The sequence below is a fragment of the Osmerus mordax genome, chromosome 20 (assembly GCF_038355195.1).
Source record: "Osmerus mordax isolate fOsmMor3 chromosome 20, fOsmMor3.pri, whole genome shotgun sequence".
NCBI lineage: Eukaryota > Metazoa > Chordata > Actinopteri > Osmeriformes > Osmeridae > Osmerus > Osmerus mordax.
Genome location: NC_090069.1, coordinates 810,741 through 830,591, shown reverse-complemented (window position 1 = coordinate 830,591; position 19,851 = coordinate 810,741). Strand labels below are relative to the sequence as shown.

Here is a 19,851-nt window from a genome sequence, read left to right as displayed (position 1 = left end):
GGGGGGGGGAGGAGGGGGGTTGCTGGCATAACTGTAGTGTTTTGGGGGGGTGGGCGTGGCCTGACGGGGTGTCTGATTTATTGTCCAATAGATGATCTGGTGTGTCGTGATTGTCATGAGTTTACTTTGTGGCTGTCTGTTTCTAAGTGTCAGAGTTGGGAGGGGAGGAGGGGAGGAGAGGGGGAGGAGGAGGAGGAGGAGAGGGTTATGTGTCTCCTGAGGGAATGGAAGACTGTTTCAGCCCTGGCCACCTCCTCCTCAGCCCTGGCCACCTCCTCCTCTCCCCTCCAGTCTCGTCGTCACTAGCCGGCTCGTAGCAACTTGGACGTATTTTTCTTTTTCTGCTCCGTCTGTCAGGGGAGGTCAGAGGTCGTCTTCCTCCCTCGGAGTGTCGCGGCACCGCCACCCTCCAGGAGGTCAGAGGTCACGCAGAGGAAAGACTGTAGTGATTTGTTGGTTCGCCCAACAATGAACGCCATCTTCTATAAACAAGCTAAAGGAGAGGGCCGGGATGGTGGGAGTCCGTTGTGAGGCAGCCATGTGGCGTCTGAGGATTACCACTTCCTGTTCGCCTGCCGTCATCCTGGGTCCACCTGTGTCATTGGGGGTTTATTTTTTAATATATATATATTTAGGGCATTTCTGCTTTAATGGGACAGTTACAGTGAAGGGTAACAGGAAATGTAAGGGAGGGTGGGGTAGGATATGCAGGAAATGACCCGGTCTGGATTTGAACCCGGGTCCCTGTGTAAAGGCCTTAGCCTACATGGTACGCACACTCCTCTGACAGCCCTGCTCGTGTCGCTGTTCTCCTCGGCTCCTGCGCTGCTACGGCCCTCGCTAACCCACGAAGAAGAAGATTTGCGATGACGTCATGGCTGATGTGTGTGGGGGGGGGGGGGCGACGACACTTCCTTCTTCTGAAACTGTCACATGACCTCATCCAACCCTGCGGGTCATGTGACCCAGGGAAAACACCCTCTCTCTGCTGTTATCTCCTGCCTAGTGTGACCCAGGGAGCCAGGATGTCATGCATGGTGTGTTGTGTATCTGCAGAATGAGATGGAACTCCAGGCTGGGGGGGGGGGGTAGACCCACTCATGCTTTTGATCAATATTTCACTTTGTTGTTGAATGTTTATTTTTATTTCATTTGTGTGTGTGTGTGATGAAATATATTTTCCAGTATATTGTGGAGTGTCACATGCTCGGTGTTAAACACAAGTGTCGGATGTGTGTATGCTGTTAGTACATTTGACTGAGTATTTGTGTGTGTGTATGAAAATACGTGCTTGTGTTGTGTAGACCTGATCCAGCGGACTTATTGATTTTACTAGGTTATTTTTCAATTTATTTTCATTTGTAGCGTTTTTGGTCTGGCTGCTTGGAGCTGTTGTCTTTAGGGCTGTGATATTTCACCTAATCTGTGTTTCATTTTAACCCTTTTATTAGTTATGCAAGTTTGTACAAACCATCTTAATATTTATGTACCGCGCATATAATCTTGTTACCCGACATTACTGCAAAATTGTATCATGTAAATAAAATTATGTACAGAGATATAGATAAAAGGAATGAAAGACTGATTCCTTTTTTTGAACATCGTCATGCTTCCTGATGTTAGGTCTGATGTCATCAGCCATAATGGATACAGTCTGATCATAAAATTTGAGATGAGGATGAAGGGGAGTTGTGAGAGGATGTTTAGAGTTTAATGCTGTGTTTTTGTTGTCTACTGTACATGGAGAGAGTGTGTGTGTGTGTGGGGGGAAAGATCTGAAGGAATCGCACACCTTTTTAGGGCTTCAAGTGTTTCTATATGGAGCGATCGGAAAAAGCTTGCAGCGTCTGTGACTGGGGTTTCTTCGCTGTATGGAGCTATCTGGTTGTGGTGTTTCTACACTACATGAGTTGTCTGAATAGACTGTGGTGTATGTGCATATGTGGTGTTTCTGTGCGTGGTGTTTCCCCAGCCGTGTGTGTGTTTCGCTCATGAAACTCACTCCCACTCTGCTGCGCTACCGAATGTTTAGACACCCTGAGGCTCGTTCTCTCGCTCTCTCTGGCTCCTTCCCTCCCTCTCTCACGCCCCCCTCCCTCTCTCACGCCCCCTCCCTCTCTCCCTGGCTCTCTCTCCCTCTCACGCCCCTCTCCCTCACTCCCTGGCTCTCCCTCCCTCTCACGCCCCTCTCCCTCACTCCCTGGCTCTCCCTCCCTCTCACGCCCCTCTCCCTCACTCCCTGGCTCTCTCCCTCTCACGCCCCTCTCCCTCACTCCCTGGCTCTCCCTCCCTCTCCCTCCCTCTCACGCCCCTCTCTCTCCCTCTCTCACGCCCAGGCTACAGTGAGCAGCTGTCCACACACAGGTCAGACACACGGTCACCATGGTGACCCCAGCCAGTGCTGTCTCAGCGTGGGGGAGGGGCTCTGGGTGATCAGAGGGATGTCTGCTGGCAAACTGAGTTTTGTTTCCATAGTTTCATAAAAATATGTTAATACCTATTCATAGTGCATGATGTTTTGTCAATTTAAAACATCTGAATGGGCCACGGCCTCGTTTCTGAGATTCAAGCTCTGTTTTACCTGGTGGTAAAATGTGAAACTTTAGTGTCCCGGTTTCTTTCCCCCCAGGCTGCTGTTTTAGGACATGTTAAGGGCCGTGCTCGTAGCCCAGGCCTGAGGGCTTGTGAGCGCGTGCAGATTATCTGCCAACAAACAGGTCTTTCTTCTCAGAGGGGCCTGATATCCCTCTGGCCCGGCCGCATGCCGCATGCAGGCGGGGGTGACGGCACTCTTCTTCTACAGACACTGTTCACGGTCGTCGCTTCAGGAGGCCTGTCCCTCATCACACCAGCTGCTTCAAACACAACCTGGTCGTCTGCTAACGGAGACCTCCAGAGGGTCCTGTGGGGTCCAGAGCCGTACGTCACCGACGGCCATGAGGACTGTCATTTCTGATCATTTTATTATCAGATACCTGAGATGATTACGATTTCCTGTTCCCACACAGAAAAGGTATTTCAAATTTGATTTCCAATTTTCAACCCCAGTTGTACGTCTCCTGTTTGACATCAAGTGATGCAACATGGACCAGATCATTTGACCTTTTTACGGTCATGAACAATTAATGATGAGTGTGTGAAATCTTGATTCACCACGCATGTAGACACGGAGGTGGGGGACGAGCCTGTGATGAGAGGACAGGAGGATCCTGGACGGGAAGAGCTGGACGGGAGGATCCTGGACGGGGAGGATCCTGGACGGGAGGATCCTGGACGGGAGGATCCTGGACAGGGGGATCCTGGACGGGAGGATCCTGGACGGGAGGATCCTGGACGGGAGGATCCTGGACAGGGGGATCCTGGACAGGGGGATCCTGGACGGGAGGATCCTGGACGGGAGGATCCTGGACAGGGAGGATCCTGGACGGGAGGATCCTGGACGGGGGGATCCTGGACGGGAGGATCCTGGACGGGGGGATCCTGGACGGGAGGATCCTGGACGGGAGGATCCTGGACGGGAGGATCCTGGACAGGGAGGATCCTGGACGGGAGGATCCTGGACGGGAGGATCCTGGACAGGGAGGATCCTGGACGGGAGGATCCTGGACGGGAGGATCATGGACGGGAGGATCCTGGACGGGAGGATCATGGACGGGAGGATCCTGGACGGGAGGATCCTGGACGGGGGGATCCTGGACGGGAGGATCATGGACGGGAGGATCCTGGACGGGAGGATCCTGGACGGGGGGATCCTGGACGGGAGGATCCTGGACGGGAGGATCCTGGACGGGAGGATCCTGGACAGGGAGGATCCTGGACGGGAGGATCCTGGACAGGGAGGATCCTGGACGGGAGGATCCTGGACGGGAGGATCATGGACGGGAGGATCCTGGACGGGAGGATCCTGGACGGGAGGATCCTGGACAGGGAGGATCCTGGACGGGAGGATCCTGGACGGGAGGATCCTGGACGGGAGGATCCTGGACTGCGGCTGTTCTTCCTGACTGTGAATAAAGTCAAGGATGGGAGATGCTGTAATGGGCTGTAAAATAGAGTACACTAATTAGGACTCATTTTATAACGTGTGTGTTTTGGCTCATGTGAGAACATGCTCAGGTGTGTGTGTGAGCGTGTGTGTGTGTGAGCGTGTGTGAGCGTGTGTGTGTTAACCCTGATGAGCCTGACGACCGTGTAATGGAGTAATTTGGCTGTGGAAGATGAGCTCCTCTTCATTATTAAATGGGGATCAGGGTCTTGGATTGTATGTCACCCTGTGTGACTGCTGTCTGCAACACAACACAAACACACACAAATACTTTACTCTCAGTCACCGAAACATATTTAGTCACTTTTATCATGACGCTCCCTGGGGGTCTCTACTAAAGTGAGGAGCAGTCAAACAGACATCAGAGTTGAGAGGGACCTCTAATGGGCCAGAAACCCAACCCTTCATTAAATCTTTAAGGCGGCTCGTCTTGTGGTGTCGTGGTCAGGGTGTCCTGTGACCAGACGAGTGAGAGTGTCTAACAGAACAGTTTACGGAGTGTTTCTTCTCTACTCCTCTCCTCCTTTTCCTGTGAGGAGCGCCGACCAGTTCTGGGGTTCTGTCCAGAACGCTGGACTGACAGAGAGAAAGCAACTCCATCCGATCCTGTTGATGTATCTACAAACATGTATCTCCATGAACTTTCCTATCTCAGTTTAATGGTACCAGAAGTCACATCATCCTTCTCAGCATCCTCATCCAGATCTAGAATGTTCCCTTGACTGGGTCTCAGTTCTACTGACAGAACATGATAGAACCGTCTCCCCTCAGAGCTCAACGACACATATGGAATTATCATGAAGCTTTCTTCCGGGAACCGATGCGGGTCACGTGAGATGGTTGTCATGGTTACAGGGGTGACTAACCTGCGCGGGGCTCGCTTCAGGTGCCAGTCTGAGCTGAGTTCGCTCCGGCAGGTGTTGGTCATTCAGGGCGCTGAGCACAGAGACAGGAAGGTGAACGGACAGATGCAGAAGGTTCAGAAATAAGCAGGAAGTAACAGGAATTAGAAGAAGGAAGAAGCAGAAGTGGGACTGTGAGAGGAGTTCCACCCAGCGTACAACCATGCCTCGGAAAACTAATGCAGCCAAGACGGAGGATGGTGAGCTGGTCTAACTCTAATCCCAACCCCAATCCCAACCCCAATCCCAATCCCAACCCCAATCCCAACCCCAACCCCAATCCCAACCCCAACCCCAACCCCAATCCCAACCCCAACCCAAAAACCACAGGAGAGGTGCTTGTGTTCATGGCGATTACATTTAGTCATTTAGTCACTGACTGTGCAGTAACCCGACACTGAAGACCTCGCACCTGTCTGCATGCTTGTATATTTTAGAGATGATGATAACATTTATTGTACAGTTGAAGTGACAGGGCTGTTTGTGCCTCTGGGTCTGTGTGGTCTCTTCCAGTTGGGATAGAGATTGACGCGGACATGACTGACAGCGAGGGTAAGTGGAGATGACTGGAAATGAGACAAAAGATCACCTTGCTCCATTGTTGTGTTTACCTGTGCCTTGGTGTGTGTGTGTGTGTGTGTCTGTGTGTGTCTGTGTGTGCGTGTGCGTGTGTGTGCGTGTGTGAAGATGACACCAGTCGAAAGAGAGGGAACAGACGGCCGGCGGCCGGGAGGGGAGGGAAGCGGGGCAAGAAGCCAGCCAGCGAGGACAACGAGGATGAAGACGAGGAAGAAGACAAGACACCCAGGAACCGCAGGGCAGCCAATAAGAAGAAGCCGGCCAAGTCACGTGACACCGACGACGAGAGCGAGGACGAAGCCCCCAAAAAGAGGAGGGGGGGCGGGGGGGCAGCCAATAAGAAGAAAGGAAAAGGGGGCAAGGTCCCGGATAGCGAGGAGGACAGCGAGGAGGAACAAGGGAACAAGAGAAGGAAGGGAGGAGGAGGAAAGAAGCAGAAAGAGGAGGATAAGAAAGGAGAGGGGAAGGACAAAGGAAAGGACAAAGGAAAGGACAAAGGGAAGGACAAAGACGATGACAAGAAGAAGAAGAAGAAAAAAGACAGCAGGTAGCTGGACGGACGTTACGACCTGAATGTCGACCCCATTCACAGTTTGATAGTCATGTCAACCCCTGTGTGTACTGTTAGGAGGAACGCAGCATAGCAATTGTGACTTTGCTGAGTCATGTTGTGATCTGTAATCCATCCTCCTCTCCTCCTTCTCTCCTCCACCCCCTCATCCACCCCTCCTCCTCCTCCACCCCTCCTCCACTTCTCCTCCTCCACCCCTCTCTCTTCCTCATCCTCATCCTCCTCTCCCTCTCCTCACCCTTCGCTCCGTCCAGCTCCTCGGACTCCAAATCAGACGAGGACGAGGAGGAGGAGTCCATGTCGGAGGGAGAGATGGCTCGGCTGATGGAGGAGGTGGAGGAGAAGAAGAAGCTGATCACCATCATGAGGACCAAGCCCTGGAGGATGCACCGCAGGCTCAAACACCTCAAGTAAGGAGAGGAGCCTCACACAGCTGGGTTCAGCTCGGTGGTTAGAGTGTTCAAGAGGTCACAGTCCCCAAAATCCCCAATATGTGCGTTTCTTCAGATATCAAAGCGCTGAAAGTGCTGTAAATTACTAATGTTCTAATCAAAGTGCTGAATAAGAACTTTAAACAGCGAATACACACCTTGGTTGGAGGGTCAAAACATTCGTGCATCCAAAAACGTGGATGACTTGTCACATGTCCTATTGTCACATGTCCTATATTCACATGTCCTCTTGGCACATGTCCTATTGTCACATGTCCTATTGTCACATGTTCTCTTGGCACATGTTCTCTTGGCACACGTCCCTCAGGGAAGCCCAGCAGTTTGTGGACAAGTTTGAAGGCGCGTTGGGGAAGGGGAAAGGGAGGAAGTGGTACGCCTACAAAGTCATGATGATGAAGGTGCGAGTCTGATCTCACCTGTGTGGCTCCGAACACTTGGGCATGCTCACGTCTGCCATCGGAAAGAGATGTCAGAGAATTCACCTTGAACTCTTCTTTTGTCAGAAATGGATCAAGTTCCAAAGAGATTTCGAGAACTTCAGAACCACCTGCATACCTTGGGAACGGAAGATCAAAGAGGTGGAGAGTGAGTGACCAGTGAGAGAGACATCCACTCTGTTGATCGATAGATCAATCGATAGATATATCTATTACAGATATACAAACAGATACTTTGAGGAAATTGTGTTGTTATAGCAGTATATCAAAACACTCATGCACAACTGCACAAATCATGTATTGTATCAAAATAATCAATAAGTTATACACAAATAATGCACAGAAGGACAGGGAACATAGAACATGTAAGATTACAGATGAAGCTCCTGCTGTTCAGAATGATGTTCCTCAACACCCCAACCTAGTGGATAACCTGAAAACTGCTCCACCTTCAGGTCACTTTGGGTCTTCGGTGGCGTCTTACTTCATCTTCCTGCGGTGGATGTACGGAATGAACCTGGTCCTCTTCGGCTTCACGTTCGGCCTTGTGGTGATCCCTGAGGTAAAACTGCTTAAACACACCAGTTTTACTGTTTGTCGCTTTGGATAAAAGCTTCTGCTAAATTAATAAATGTCAAATTTCAATGTTTACCATCCAGGGGTTAAAGGGACATTCTGCCCATCATCGGTTAGGGAATTCCTTAGTCATGTAAGACTGTAGTCGTTGGATGATGTTGTCGTTGCACTTTGTCTGGTAAAAAACGTAGACTGTTCCTTGATGCCAGTGATACGCTGAGAGAACTAAACACTCTTGATCTTCCCTCCTGCTCAGGTTCTGATGGGCCAGCCCAATGTTGTTGTTATTATTATTATTGTTGTGGTTGTGCAGGTTCTGATGGGGCTGCCGTACGGGTCCATCCCCAGGAAGACGGTGCCGAGGGCAGATCAGGCCACCGCCCAGGACTACGCCGTCCTCACAGACTTCAACGTGGGTCAAAACACACCAGTAGATCACAGCAGATCCCAGTAGATCCCAGTAGATCACAGTAGATCACAGCAGATCCCAGTAGATCACAGTAGATCACAGTAGATCACAGCAGATCACAGTAGATCCCAGCAGATCACAGTAGATCACAGTAGATCCCAGTAGATCACAGCAGATCCCAGCATATCCCAGTAGATCACAGCAGATCCCAGTAGATCCCAGCATATCCCAGTAGATCACAGCAGATCCCAGTAGATCCCAGTAGACTAGACCCAACTTTAGTGTCATTGTGTACAGAGCCGATGAAGTACAGTTGACATCTAACCTTAAGTGCAAAAATGCGCAGCTGTACAGTGCAGCTGTACCAGTGCAGCTGTGAGATGTTGCCCTCAAGATTTGTTGATGTTATGTTGTAGATGAGATAATTATTGCTCTGTGCCTGGTAAAATACAAACCGCTTCTTGGCAGCAACCTCCATTGATATAGGCCTACTGTTATAGCCATACACGTCTAATCCTTGATTATCTGCTTTATTTTCCACATGCAGCATTTATATCTCACTGTATTTAAAAGCGTTGGCTACATCTTTTATTTCATGAGATATATTTGAAGAAAAATAATATATATATATATATATACATTTCAGGGATACTGCAAATACTCCGTGCTGTTCTACGGTTACTATAACGACCAGAGGACCATCGGCTTGCTGAAATTCCGTCTGCCCCTGTCCTACCTCATGGTGGGGGTTGGCACCTTCGGCTACAGCCTGATGGTGGTCATCCGCACGTAAGTCGATGATGCTTAGTCACGGCTAGTGCTGGACTCAAGTGATGTCTTCAACGGTTGTATAATGTCTTGCCTCTGAGTAATGTAGCTATACTCGGATTTTTCTCCGCGATTGCTAGGATGGCGAAGAACTCTGATGTCGGGGGTGGTGATGGAGACGAGTCAGAGTTCACGTTTGCGTGGAAGATGTTCACCAGCTGGGATTACCTCATCGGGAACTCAGAGACCGCCGACAACAAATACGCCTCCATCACCACGAGCTTCAAGGTAACCATGGAGACACGGAGATCATGTTGAATCACTTTGGATAAAATAAACTTCTAATCTAAGTGAAGAAAATTAAGAAAAATTAGTTTTTATCTTTGGATGACAGCATCTGTCGTAGCGACTAGAGAGAGAAAAAAGTAATCGCTTCGGATGAAACCATCTTCTAAATAAATCAAATGTATCAAATATATATTTATCAACCAGTCCCAGTAAACTGACCTGGCTCCCCTGCGCCTGTCTGTCCCCAGGAGTCCATCGTGGACGAGCAAGAGAACCAGAAAGACGAGAACATTCATCTGAGGAGGTTCCTGCGCGTCCTGGCTAACTTCATGATCATCTGCTGCCTCGGAGGGAGCGGGTATCTCATCTTCTTCGTGGTGAAGAGGTCACAAGAATTTGCCAACAGGGACGACCTGAGCTGGTACGAGAAGAATGAGGTAAAACCAACGCTATTTTTGCTGCGCTTTCCTATGTAGGTGTTGTACAGATGTTTTTGTTGCCGTGTAGTTGAGATATTACTATTGTTGCACTGTGCACCAGGTAAAACACTAAAGATTTTACTTTTAACGTGACGTAAACTGAGGATCTAGTGGATGTTGTCTGACACAGCTGGAGCTCATCATGTCCCTGCTGGGCCTGGTCTGTCCCCCACTGTTTGAGACCATCGCAGAGCTGGAGGAGTACCACCCCAGGATTGCCCTCAAGTGGCAGCTGGGCCGCATCTTCGCCCTCTTCCTGGGGAACCTCTACACCTTCCTGTTCGCCCTGTTCGACGAGGTCAACAACAAGGTAGCGATCTGATGTGATATCCCACAGGATAAACCTCCCAGGCTTCACCTCTCTGAGTAGCTTGTGTCTCGTTGTGTAGCTGGAGCAGGAGAAAGCCCTCAGAAACGCGTCTATCTGGGCGCAGAAGGAGTACTACGCCAACTTCACCCTCTACAACAACGACTCGGAGGCCACCGCCCCTCCCATCGACCCCGGTGATGTCATCAGAGGACCCTGCTGGGAGACCGCCGTCGGCATAGTAATGAGAAAACTAACCTTTGACCTCATTATGTTCACCTTCTATTTAAACTGTCGCATAGACAGTACATTCTCCAGTCACTAAATACATTCTACATTCATTCTATTCAGTGACTAAATGTAGTCTACATTCATTCTATACATTCACTAAAATCTTACAGGGTATTAATACATCCTCTCGATCTATGGCAGTAGATGAAGTAAATAAACTGAGAATGTATACTTATAAATACTGATTGTATATAGTAGCTTTACGGCCAGCTTTAATGGTGTGACGTATTCTGCCGATTCAGTTCTCTCAGCTTCTCCTGTGGTGTGGATCTTGCAGGAGTTTGTCAAGCTGACCGTGTCAGATATCCAGGTGACCTACCTCACCATCCTGATCGGGGACTTTGCTAGGGCCGTCATCGTCAGGTTCCTGAACTACTGCTGGTGCTGGGATCTGGAGTCGGGATTTGTGAGTAGAAATAACCATGAGAGATGTTAGAGAGAGGGAGATATCAGACAGGGAAGACAGAGAGATATTGAAGAGAAAGATAGAGTAATATATAAGAGAGAGATGTGTGAGAGAGATATTCGAGAGATATTAGGTAAAGGTATTATAGATAGAGACAGAAATTAGTAATGTTTTCGGGATTATAGATATATTACAGAGATAATAGAAATGAAATATAGAAATGAGAAAGAGATAATAGAGATGTGAAGTTTGAGAGGAACTGACGCGCGGTGCTGAATGACCCTGCTCTCTCTCCGTAGCCCTCGTATGGGGAGTTTGACATCAGTGGCAACGTGCTCGGTCTGGTCTTCAACCAGGGCATGATCTGGTATGCCCACCTCTCACCACACAGAGACCGGGTCACAACCAGGGCATGATCTGGTATGCCCACCTCTCACCACACAGAGACCGGGTCACAACCAGGGCATGATCTGGTATGCCCACCTCTCACCACACAGAGACCGGGTCACAACAGGGCATGATCTGGTATGCCCACCTCTCACCACACAGAGACCGGGTCACAACCAGGGCATGATCTGGTATGCCCACCTCTCACCACACAGAGACCGGGTCACAACCAGGGCATGATCTGGTATGCCCACCTCTCACCACACAGAGACCGGGTCACAACCAGGGCATGATCTGGTATGCCCACCTCTCACCACACAGAGACCGGGTCACAACCAGGGCATGATCTGGTATGCCCACCTCTCACCACACAGAGACCGGGTCACAACCAGGGCATGATCTGGTATGCCCACCTCTCACCACACAGAGACCGGGTCACAACCAGGGCATGATCTGGTATGCCCACCTCTCACCACACAGAGACCGGGTCACAACCAGGGCATGATCTGGTATGCCCACCTCTCACCACACAGAGACCGGGTCACAACCAGGGCATGATCTGGTATGCCCACCTCTCACCACACAGAGACCGGGTCACAACAGGGCATGATCTGGTATGCCCACCTCTCACCACACAGAGACCGGGTCACAACCAGGGCATGATCTGGTATGCCCACCTCTCACCACACAGAGACCGGGTCACAACAGGGCATGATCTGGTATGCCCACCTCTCACCACACAGAGACCGGGTCACAACCAGGGCATGATCTGGTATGCCCACCTCTCACCACACAGAGACCGGGTCACAACCAGGGCATGATCTGGTATGCCCACCTCTCACCACACAGAGACCGGGTCACAACCAGGGCATGATCTGGTATGCCCACCTCTCACCACACAGAGACCGGGTCACAACCAGGGCATGATCTGGTATGCCCACCTCTCACCACACAGAGACCGGGTCACAACCAGGGCATGATCTGGTATGCCCACCTCTCACCACACAGAGACCGGGTCACAACCAGGGCATGATCTGGTATGCCCACCTCTCACCACACAGAGACCGGGTCACAACCAGGGCATGATCTGGTATGCCCACCTCTCACCACACAGAGACCGGGTCACAACCAGGGCATGATCTGGTATGCCCACCTCTCACCACACAGAGACCGGGTCACAACCAGGGCATGATCTGGTATGCCCACCTCTCACCACACAGAGACCGGGTCACAACAGGGCATGATCTGGTATGCCCACCTCTCACCACACAGAGACCGGGTCACAACCAGGGCATGATCTGGTATGCCCACCTCTCACCACACAGAGACCGGGTCACAACCAGGGCATGATCTGGTATGCCCACCTCTCACCACACAGAGACCGGGTCACAACCAGGGCATGATCTGGTATGCCCACCTCTCACCACACAGAGACCGGGTCACAACCAGGGCATGATCTGGTATGCCCACCTCTCACCACACAGAGACCGGGTCACAACCAGGGCATGATCTGGTATGCCCACCTCTCACCACACAGAGACCGGGTCACAACAGGGCATGATCTGGTATGCCCACCTCTCACCACACAGAGACCGGGTCACAACCAGGGCATGATCTGGTATGCCCACCTCTCACCACACAGAGACCGGGTCACAACCAGGGCATGATCTGGTATGCCCACCTCTCACCACACAGAGACCGGGTCACAACCAGGGCATGATCTGGTATGCCCACCTCTCACCACACAGAGACCGGGTCACAACCAGGGCATGATCTGGTATGCCCACCTCTCACCACACAGAGACCGGGTCACAACCAGGGCATGATCTGGTATGCCCACCTCTCACCACACAGAGACCGGGTCACAACCAGGGCATGATCTGGTATGCCCACCTCTCACCACACAGAGACCGGGTCACAACCAGGGCATGATCTGGTATGCCCACCTCTCACCACACAGAGACCGGGTCACAACAGTAATAACAACAGCTACGGGTTCATTTGTTGCTTTTATCCGAAGCAACATACAGATGGGGAATTGAACCTGTAACCTCGTTATCTACAGTCAAAAGCTCTAACCACTAAGCTACATCCACTCATATGCAAACATAATCACAGTCTAGTAATTTAGCAGGCACTTGAATCCAACAGTGAGGGGGAGCGACTTCTTGATGTGCAGTCAGAATCTCTGTCCCAGGGCTGGTTGGTGATCATGGCTCCGTGGTCGTCATGGAAGTGGTGACCATGGTTCCCTGTGTGTGTGTTTCTGTCAGGATGGGGGCGTTCTACGCTCCGGGGCTGGTGGGCATCAACGTGCTGCGCCTGCTCACCTCCATGTACTACCAGTGCTGGGCCGTCATGAGCACCAATGTACCCCACGAGAGGGTCTTCAAGGCCTCCAAGTCCAACAACTTCTACATGGGTCTCCTGCTGCTCATCCTGTTCCTCAGCCTGCTGCCTGTGGTCTACACCATCATGACCCTGCCCCCCTCCTTCGACTGTGGGCCCTTCAGGTAGGGTTAGGGACCTTCAGGTAGGGTTAGGATCCTTCAGGTAGGGTTAGAATCCATCAGGTAGGGTTAGGGACCTTAAGGTAGGGTTAGGATCCTTCAGGTAGGGTTAGGATCCTTCAGGTAGGGTTAGGATCCATCAGGTAGGGTTAGGATCCTTCAGGTAGGGTTAGGATCCTTCAGGTAGAGTTAGGGTCCTCGAGTTATTTCTGAGGTTCTTCAGGTAGTGTTCAAGTTTTACAGACGTATACTGTAATACACACACACACACTCACACACACACACACACACACACATACTACTGTCTGATTATCTGGGTATTTCTCTGCAGTGGGAAGGCAAAAATGTTTGACGTGATCATGGAGACTATAGACCTGGACCTTCCTGCCTTCATGGGAACCCTCTTCAGCTACGCGGCCAACCCTGGCCTCATCATACCTGCTGTGCTTCTGATGGTGTGAGTACTCATCATACCTGCTGTGCTTCTGATGGTGTGAGTACTCATCATACCTGCTGTGCTTCTGATGGTGTGAGTACATCAGGACATGCAGACCATCCCTGGACTCTGAGCACCGACACACTGTTAGAACTACGCGCTTCTGATCCTTGATCTTCTGCTATGCTTTTCATATGCACTGTTTGCTTTGGATAAAAGCGTCTCCTGAAAGAATGTCATTTCAAATGTAGACGTAGATCCCTCCCGCACACACGCTGCCTCTCACCCAGTCGTTCACATCATTCAAACTGTGGACAATGATTAATTTGGGGTTAGACGCTTTCATTAAAACTACATAAAAACAGTGCATGTAGAAAATACAGTAGAAAGTGAATAGTTCTACTAGTAGCTCGGTGATCAGAGTCGGTATTGACTTGATACATCACAAAGTAACATCTCAGCTACCAGGCGCAATATTAGGAACAATATTGACATCTCAGCTACAATATTCCATCCCAATGGTCCAGTCCAGTAAAAACAACTTCATATTCTAAGTGCCACATCAAACAGGACTGAGGCATTTAGACGTGTGAAGTGATGCAGTAATGAAGGGTTGTGTCTCCTGGGTTAGACTGGCCATCTACTACCTGAACTCGGTGTCTGAGGCCTACCAGAACGCCAACAATGAGCTCAAGAAGAAGATGCAGATGGTGAGACGGTCTAGAGCTGCTCTGGATTCATCCTTCACACTGCGTGAATGTGTCGCGTGGAAGTAATCCTATTTTTATCGTTCTGTTTTGACCAAAGTGATATGCTGACTTGGGCTCTCTCTCCATCTCTCTCCCTGTCCGTCTTTTTATGTCCATCTATTTTTTTCTCTCACTCTCTCTCCATCTCTTTTCCTCCCTCTCCCTCCCTCCCTCCCTCTTTCTCTCTCTCTTCCCCTCTCTCTCTCTCTCTCTCTCTCTCTCTCTTTCTCGCTCTCTCTCTCTCTCTCTCTCTCTCTCTCTCTCTCTCTCTCTCTCTCTCTCTCTCTCTCTCTCTCTCTCTCTCTCTCTCTCTCTCCAGCAAAGAGATGAGGAGAAGAACAGGAGGAACAACACAGACAGCACCAACCAGGTAATGAAGGACCTGGAGGACCTGCTGCCGAACCGTTCCCTGGCCCCCCCGCCGCCCCCACAGAACAGCACAGGTGAGTCCCCCCCCCCCTCTCCTCTTCTTCGCTAGTCAACAACCCAGTCTAGTTAGAGCTGCTATCCTCATCATTCTCCTCATCCTCCTCCTCTTCCCCAGACAACCACCCAGCTCCAGGAGGGAAGGCAGCGAAGGTGAAGCCTGGAGCGGCTGGTGTCAGCCTGCAGAAGGACGTGTCCCTGGCGTCCCCTAACCCCAGAGGACCAGTCAACCGGCCCCCAGGACCGCGGGGGCCCGGGCCCCTTCCTGGGAACCCCCAGGGGCCGGGGCCAGGCCGGGGCCGGGGCAGGGGACAGCCTCCTCCACGATAGCGACCCTGAGGGCAGGGGCTTGGGGGCTCGAGGCTGGGGGTTGGGGGCTAGAGGCTGGGGGTTGGGGGCTAGAGGCTGGGGGTTGGGGGCTAGAGGCTAAGGGTTGGGGGCTAGAGGCTGGGGGTTGGGGGTTGGGGGCTCGAGGCTGGGGGTTGGGGGCTAGAGGCTGGGGGTTGGGGGCTCGAGGCTGGGGGTTGGGGGCTAGAGGCTGGGGGTTGGGGGCTAGAGGCTGGGGCCAGGGCCAAGGGAGGGAACAGGGCTCTTCCATGACACCCTGGGTTGAACCTGTGTGATCCTGTCTAAACACCCACTGACTGAACATACTGTCCTAAAGAACTGACCCAAATATGGACTTGTGATTATGTAAATAATAAAATATGTTTTATTATGTATTGCCATTGATTTGCATTCAACTTGACTTGTTTTGTGAAGGAATAATGATCTATGATAATGATAATGATCTGATACGTTGAAGTGATTATTTTAGCATTTTACAAATATTACCTGCCGGTCATGCTTTTTATTTCCAAAATATAACGCTCATGGCTTTGTAATTCAGTGAATGACAATAAATGGTATAATTATAACATCTTATTGTTAAAATAGTCTCTCTTTCATCAGTTAGTTCATCATTGTTGTGAACGCTTTGACACACTGAAACATTACAAACATGGTTTACTTAACAAACTATGTTCAAATGTATGGTGTTTGAACTATGCGTTTTCATGCTACAGTAATGAGCAGTGTTACACTGTGGAGATATTTTGCAACAGGAAGAATCTTGGTGGACATCGCTAGTCAAGGTGTGTCAGATACCTGAGTGGGTGTGAAAAGGACTCAACTGAAACCAGCTGGACCTGTACTACAGCACTGCACTGTACACTAACACATCTTTCAGAAGTTACCACATGAAAGTTACTGCTTGGAATGCTCAAGATGTTGCCTCAATCTAATTAAAATTCACGTTTTATCAATGAAGACAGTTGTTCAAACACACAACCTGCCCAAAATGGAATCCATGATGTGTTTGATAGAATGTGGGCAAGGCTATGGCCATCTCAGGCTGAAACTATGGATCCTCTTGGCCAATTATCCCCACCCTCACAAACTATGTGAATCCTCCAGACCAATCATCTCCTCCCTCACGCTGAAAACAGGAAGTGGGCCGTGGCTCTGCAAGGTGTGCTTCTTTAAAGTCAGAAACACCTTGGATCTACACACACAGGATCTGCTCAGCAAACCAGGTATGTTTTCTTCTTGTAATTTCAGGAAAGAAGTTTTGTGTTGTTTCGTTTGTTTTTAATACAATGACATTTGTGAAGACAGAGGTTTTCAATTTTGATCCTCAATTTTCTTGTCTCTAATTACCGATCAGAAAAGATGTCGTTCTTCACGAAATTCTTCAAAAACATTGTCCATAAAAGGAAGCAGGATAACTCGGCTGGGGTGAGTGCAATTTCTTCTGTCTCAACAACACGTCTGTAGTGAAAAGTAAATCCCTCCAGATGAGACCAGATTAACGTGTCTTTTTGACAGTAAAAGCAACTTTTCATGTCACTAATCAGTTGCCATGTCAAGGAAGTTTCATTTCACAGTCTGGTTTAGCATCTTGATGCAACAGTATACCTGAACACCTTCTTCTTCTGCAGGCCAAGGGACAATCCAAGTCCTATTTGAATGGGACCGTGGCTCCATATTCTTCCTTCAGTGCCAGCAGCGACGCTGCAGCTCTGGAGAAAGCCATCAAAGCCAAAGGTAGGAGGGAACCAGGGAAGCATTTACATTTACATTTAGTCATTTAGCAGACGCTCTTATCCAGAGCGACTTACAGTAAGTACAGGGACATTCCCCTGAGGCAAGTAGGGTGAAGTGTCTTGCCCAAGGACACAGCGTCAGTTGGCATGACCGGGAATCGAACTGGCAACCTTCGGATTACTAGCCCGATTCCCTCACCACTCAGCCACCTGACTCCCATACACAAGCACATGTTGGAAGAGTTGAATTGGTTCAACTCCTCGACATAAACACCAAAGCACTCTAGCATTTCAGCGTCGTAGCTCGCAAGGTCTGTAGGTGTGTCCCAATACCCATAGTACCAGTAAAACAAACTAGTACATAGTATGTCAAATACAATATGGATAAAATACCAGGATGTCCTATGGCAGCCGCTCATGTTTTGCAGTATACAAGCCAGCACGCTTTTCGGACCCACAATCTTAAAAAGATGCGTTGCATCAACTGGTTTGGGCTGCAGTGTCAGTCGCATGCGTGTTTCCCTGAGTCGTGTATGACGTTGTGCTCTGCAGGAGTGGACGAGGACACGATTATAACAATGATGGTTCAGAGGAGCAACGACCAGAGGCAGAAGATTAAGGAGGTCTACAAGCAGTCAACAGGAAAGGTAAGACATGGAGACTGGGTCTAGGTTCTTTACTCACACAACTGAAGTTTGCACCGACTGAAGCCAAGCACCCCAAGTTATCTTCCAGATAACTACCCTCACTATTACCCAGCTAACTACCCCCAGCTAACCCTCCTTCTATCTCAGGATCTGACTGATGCCCTGAAGTGGGCTCTGACGGGCCACCTGGAGGACGTGGTTTTGGCTCTGCTGATGACCCCAGCACAGTTTGACGCCCACCACCTCAGGAAGGCCACAAAGGTAAACAAGAATGACCTTGTTGCCACGTTTTAAGTACTGACGAATTAGCAAAACGCCGTTTGTTGATGTTACATCTCTCAGGATGTTGATTTCCTCTGCCGGGTGTGTCGTTCAGGGCCTGGGGACCGACGAGGACGTCCTGGTGGAGATTCTGGCGACGCGGACCAACAGCGAGATCAACGAGATCAAGAAGACCTTCAAGGAAGGTTTGTAGACGCCTGCGCCTCCCCATCTCTCTCGTGCGAAGAGTTTCGACTGACGTGTGACCGTCCTTCCACCGCAGTGTACAAAACGGACCTGGAGGAGGTCATTAAGAGTGAGACGAGTGGAGACTTCGCCCAGGCTCTGCTGTCCCTGCTGAAGGCGACCAGAGACGAGAGCAGCTACGTGGACGACGACCGGGCCAGGAGGGACGCCACGGTAACGACGCCTCTCTCTCTCTTCATTCGCCACGCTGGTGGAGCACTGCTACGGACGCGTGCGTGTGGGTGGGGTGTTTTCAAACCGGAGGGTGTGTGTTTGTGTTCCAGGCTCTCTTTGAAGCGGGAGAGAACGTCAAAGGGACGAACGTGTCGGTCTTCATCGACATCCTGACCAGCAGGAGTGGCCCTCAGCTGTCCAGAGGTGAGAGGGCTCACAGGGGGACGAGCACGACACATCAAATCTGAGCAAATTCGATTTACGTCCCAGCGGGCTTCACAGATGCCCACAGAACTGTACCTAAACCACGTGTGGGAGAAACTGATTTACAAATCCAAAAGCAAAATTATCTTAACTGAACGACCCGAATCCCACACACGGGAAACACCCGGAATAACAGGTCTTGTCACACACGCCCTGCAGAAGTGGTGCAGTGCACACAAGGATGTGTCATACCTGTAACCATGACAACATACCTGTAACCCTTCTTGCGTTGTAGCATTCCAGAAGTACTCTGATATCAGTGACACGGAGCTGCCCAAAGCCCTGGTCATGGAGCTGAAGGGAGACATTGAGGACTGCCTCATAGACATCGGTGAGAACCTCCCCAAGTTTCATGTTTTGTTATTTGTAACAAGTTCTTCCCTCTGCAGTTTCCTAGAGGCTCATCTAAACCTTTTTAATAAAGATGTCCTAATCTTATATGAACTAGTCACTGCTGGTGTTGTGACATTCTGTGGTACGGGACCAGCAGACTGGATATTAAAGATGTCTCTCTGATTCTGTAGTGAAGTGCGCCTGGAGCACGCCAGCTTTCTTTGCCGAAAAACTCCACCTGTCTATGAAGGTAAAACTTTCGGTGTTTGTGCTTGTGGGCATGTGTGTAACTATGCACACATGCGTGTGTGTGTGTGTGTGATGCAGTACCAGGCTGATGTTCTCTTCCCCAGGGCGCAGGGACCAGTGAGGCAGCCCTGAACAGGGTGCTGGTGAGCCGGTCGGAGGTGGACCTGAGGAAGGTGGCGGAGGAGTACCGCAGCATGTACGGACGCAGCCTGCAGGAGGCCGTGGCGGTGAGACACACAGCTGTGGTGGAGGAAGAATGTGTGTGTGTGTGTTAGATGTGTAGGATGTTATGGTCATGATGCATGTTTTGTGTTTCTTAGGCGGATACAAAAGGGTATTATGAGAAAATCCTGGTTGCCCTTTGTGGACCTCAGTGAAGACCCGATACTGATTACGTACTCTATTTAATGCTTCTGAAGCTCTAATAAAGATTAAAAATTTTAACGGCAATGCATGTCTTCGCCTCATTCAACTTTCCTGGAAAAATTTATCAAGGATTCTAACTACAACCGAATTATTTTCACACTATTTGATAGAATAAAATCCTAATGGTAAAACGTCTGTTGATTGTACAC

The 19,851-nt window shown here is 50.1% G+C and overlaps 2 protein-coding genes across 2 annotated transcripts; both read left to right on the top strand.

The window, feature by feature from the left end:
* Positions 1 to 5,110: 5,110 nt before the first annotated feature.
* tmc2a (transmembrane channel-like 2a) lies at positions 5,111 to 15,348 on the top strand. Its single transcript, XM_067258676.1, has 20 exons — positions 5,111 to 5,147; positions 5,461 to 5,499; positions 5,635 to 6,073; positions 6,352 to 6,507; positions 6,857 to 6,947; positions 7,053 to 7,134; positions 7,442 to 7,548; positions 7,876 to 7,974; positions 8,618 to 8,760; positions 8,880 to 9,027; positions 9,276 to 9,464; positions 9,637 to 9,816; positions 9,896 to 10,054; positions 10,382 to 10,510; positions 10,810 to 10,877; positions 13,171 to 13,410; positions 13,739 to 13,864; positions 14,475 to 14,553; positions 14,912 to 15,035; positions 15,149 to 15,348. Exons 1-20 carry the CDS (start codon positions 5,111 to 5,113, stop codon positions 15,346 to 15,348), a joined length of 2,835 nt encoding a protein of 944 aa, XP_067114777.1.
* A 1,166-nt stretch (positions 15,349 to 16,514) lies between these two features.
* LOC136964433 (annexin A1-like) lies at positions 16,515 to 19,726 on the top strand. Its single transcript, XM_067258551.1, has 12 exons — positions 16,515 to 16,592; positions 16,724 to 16,794; positions 16,998 to 17,103; positions 17,655 to 17,749; positions 17,897 to 18,010; positions 18,126 to 18,216; positions 18,294 to 18,430; positions 18,541 to 18,634; positions 18,930 to 19,025; positions 19,219 to 19,277; positions 19,381 to 19,503; positions 19,597 to 19,726. Exons 2-12 carry the CDS (start codon positions 16,729 to 16,731, stop codon positions 19,651 to 19,653), a joined length of 1,038 nt encoding a protein of 345 aa, XP_067114652.1. The 5' UTR covers positions 16,515 to 16,592; positions 16,724 to 16,728; the 3' UTR covers positions 19,654 to 19,726.
* The last annotated feature ends 125 nt before the right edge of the window (positions 19,727 to 19,851 follow it).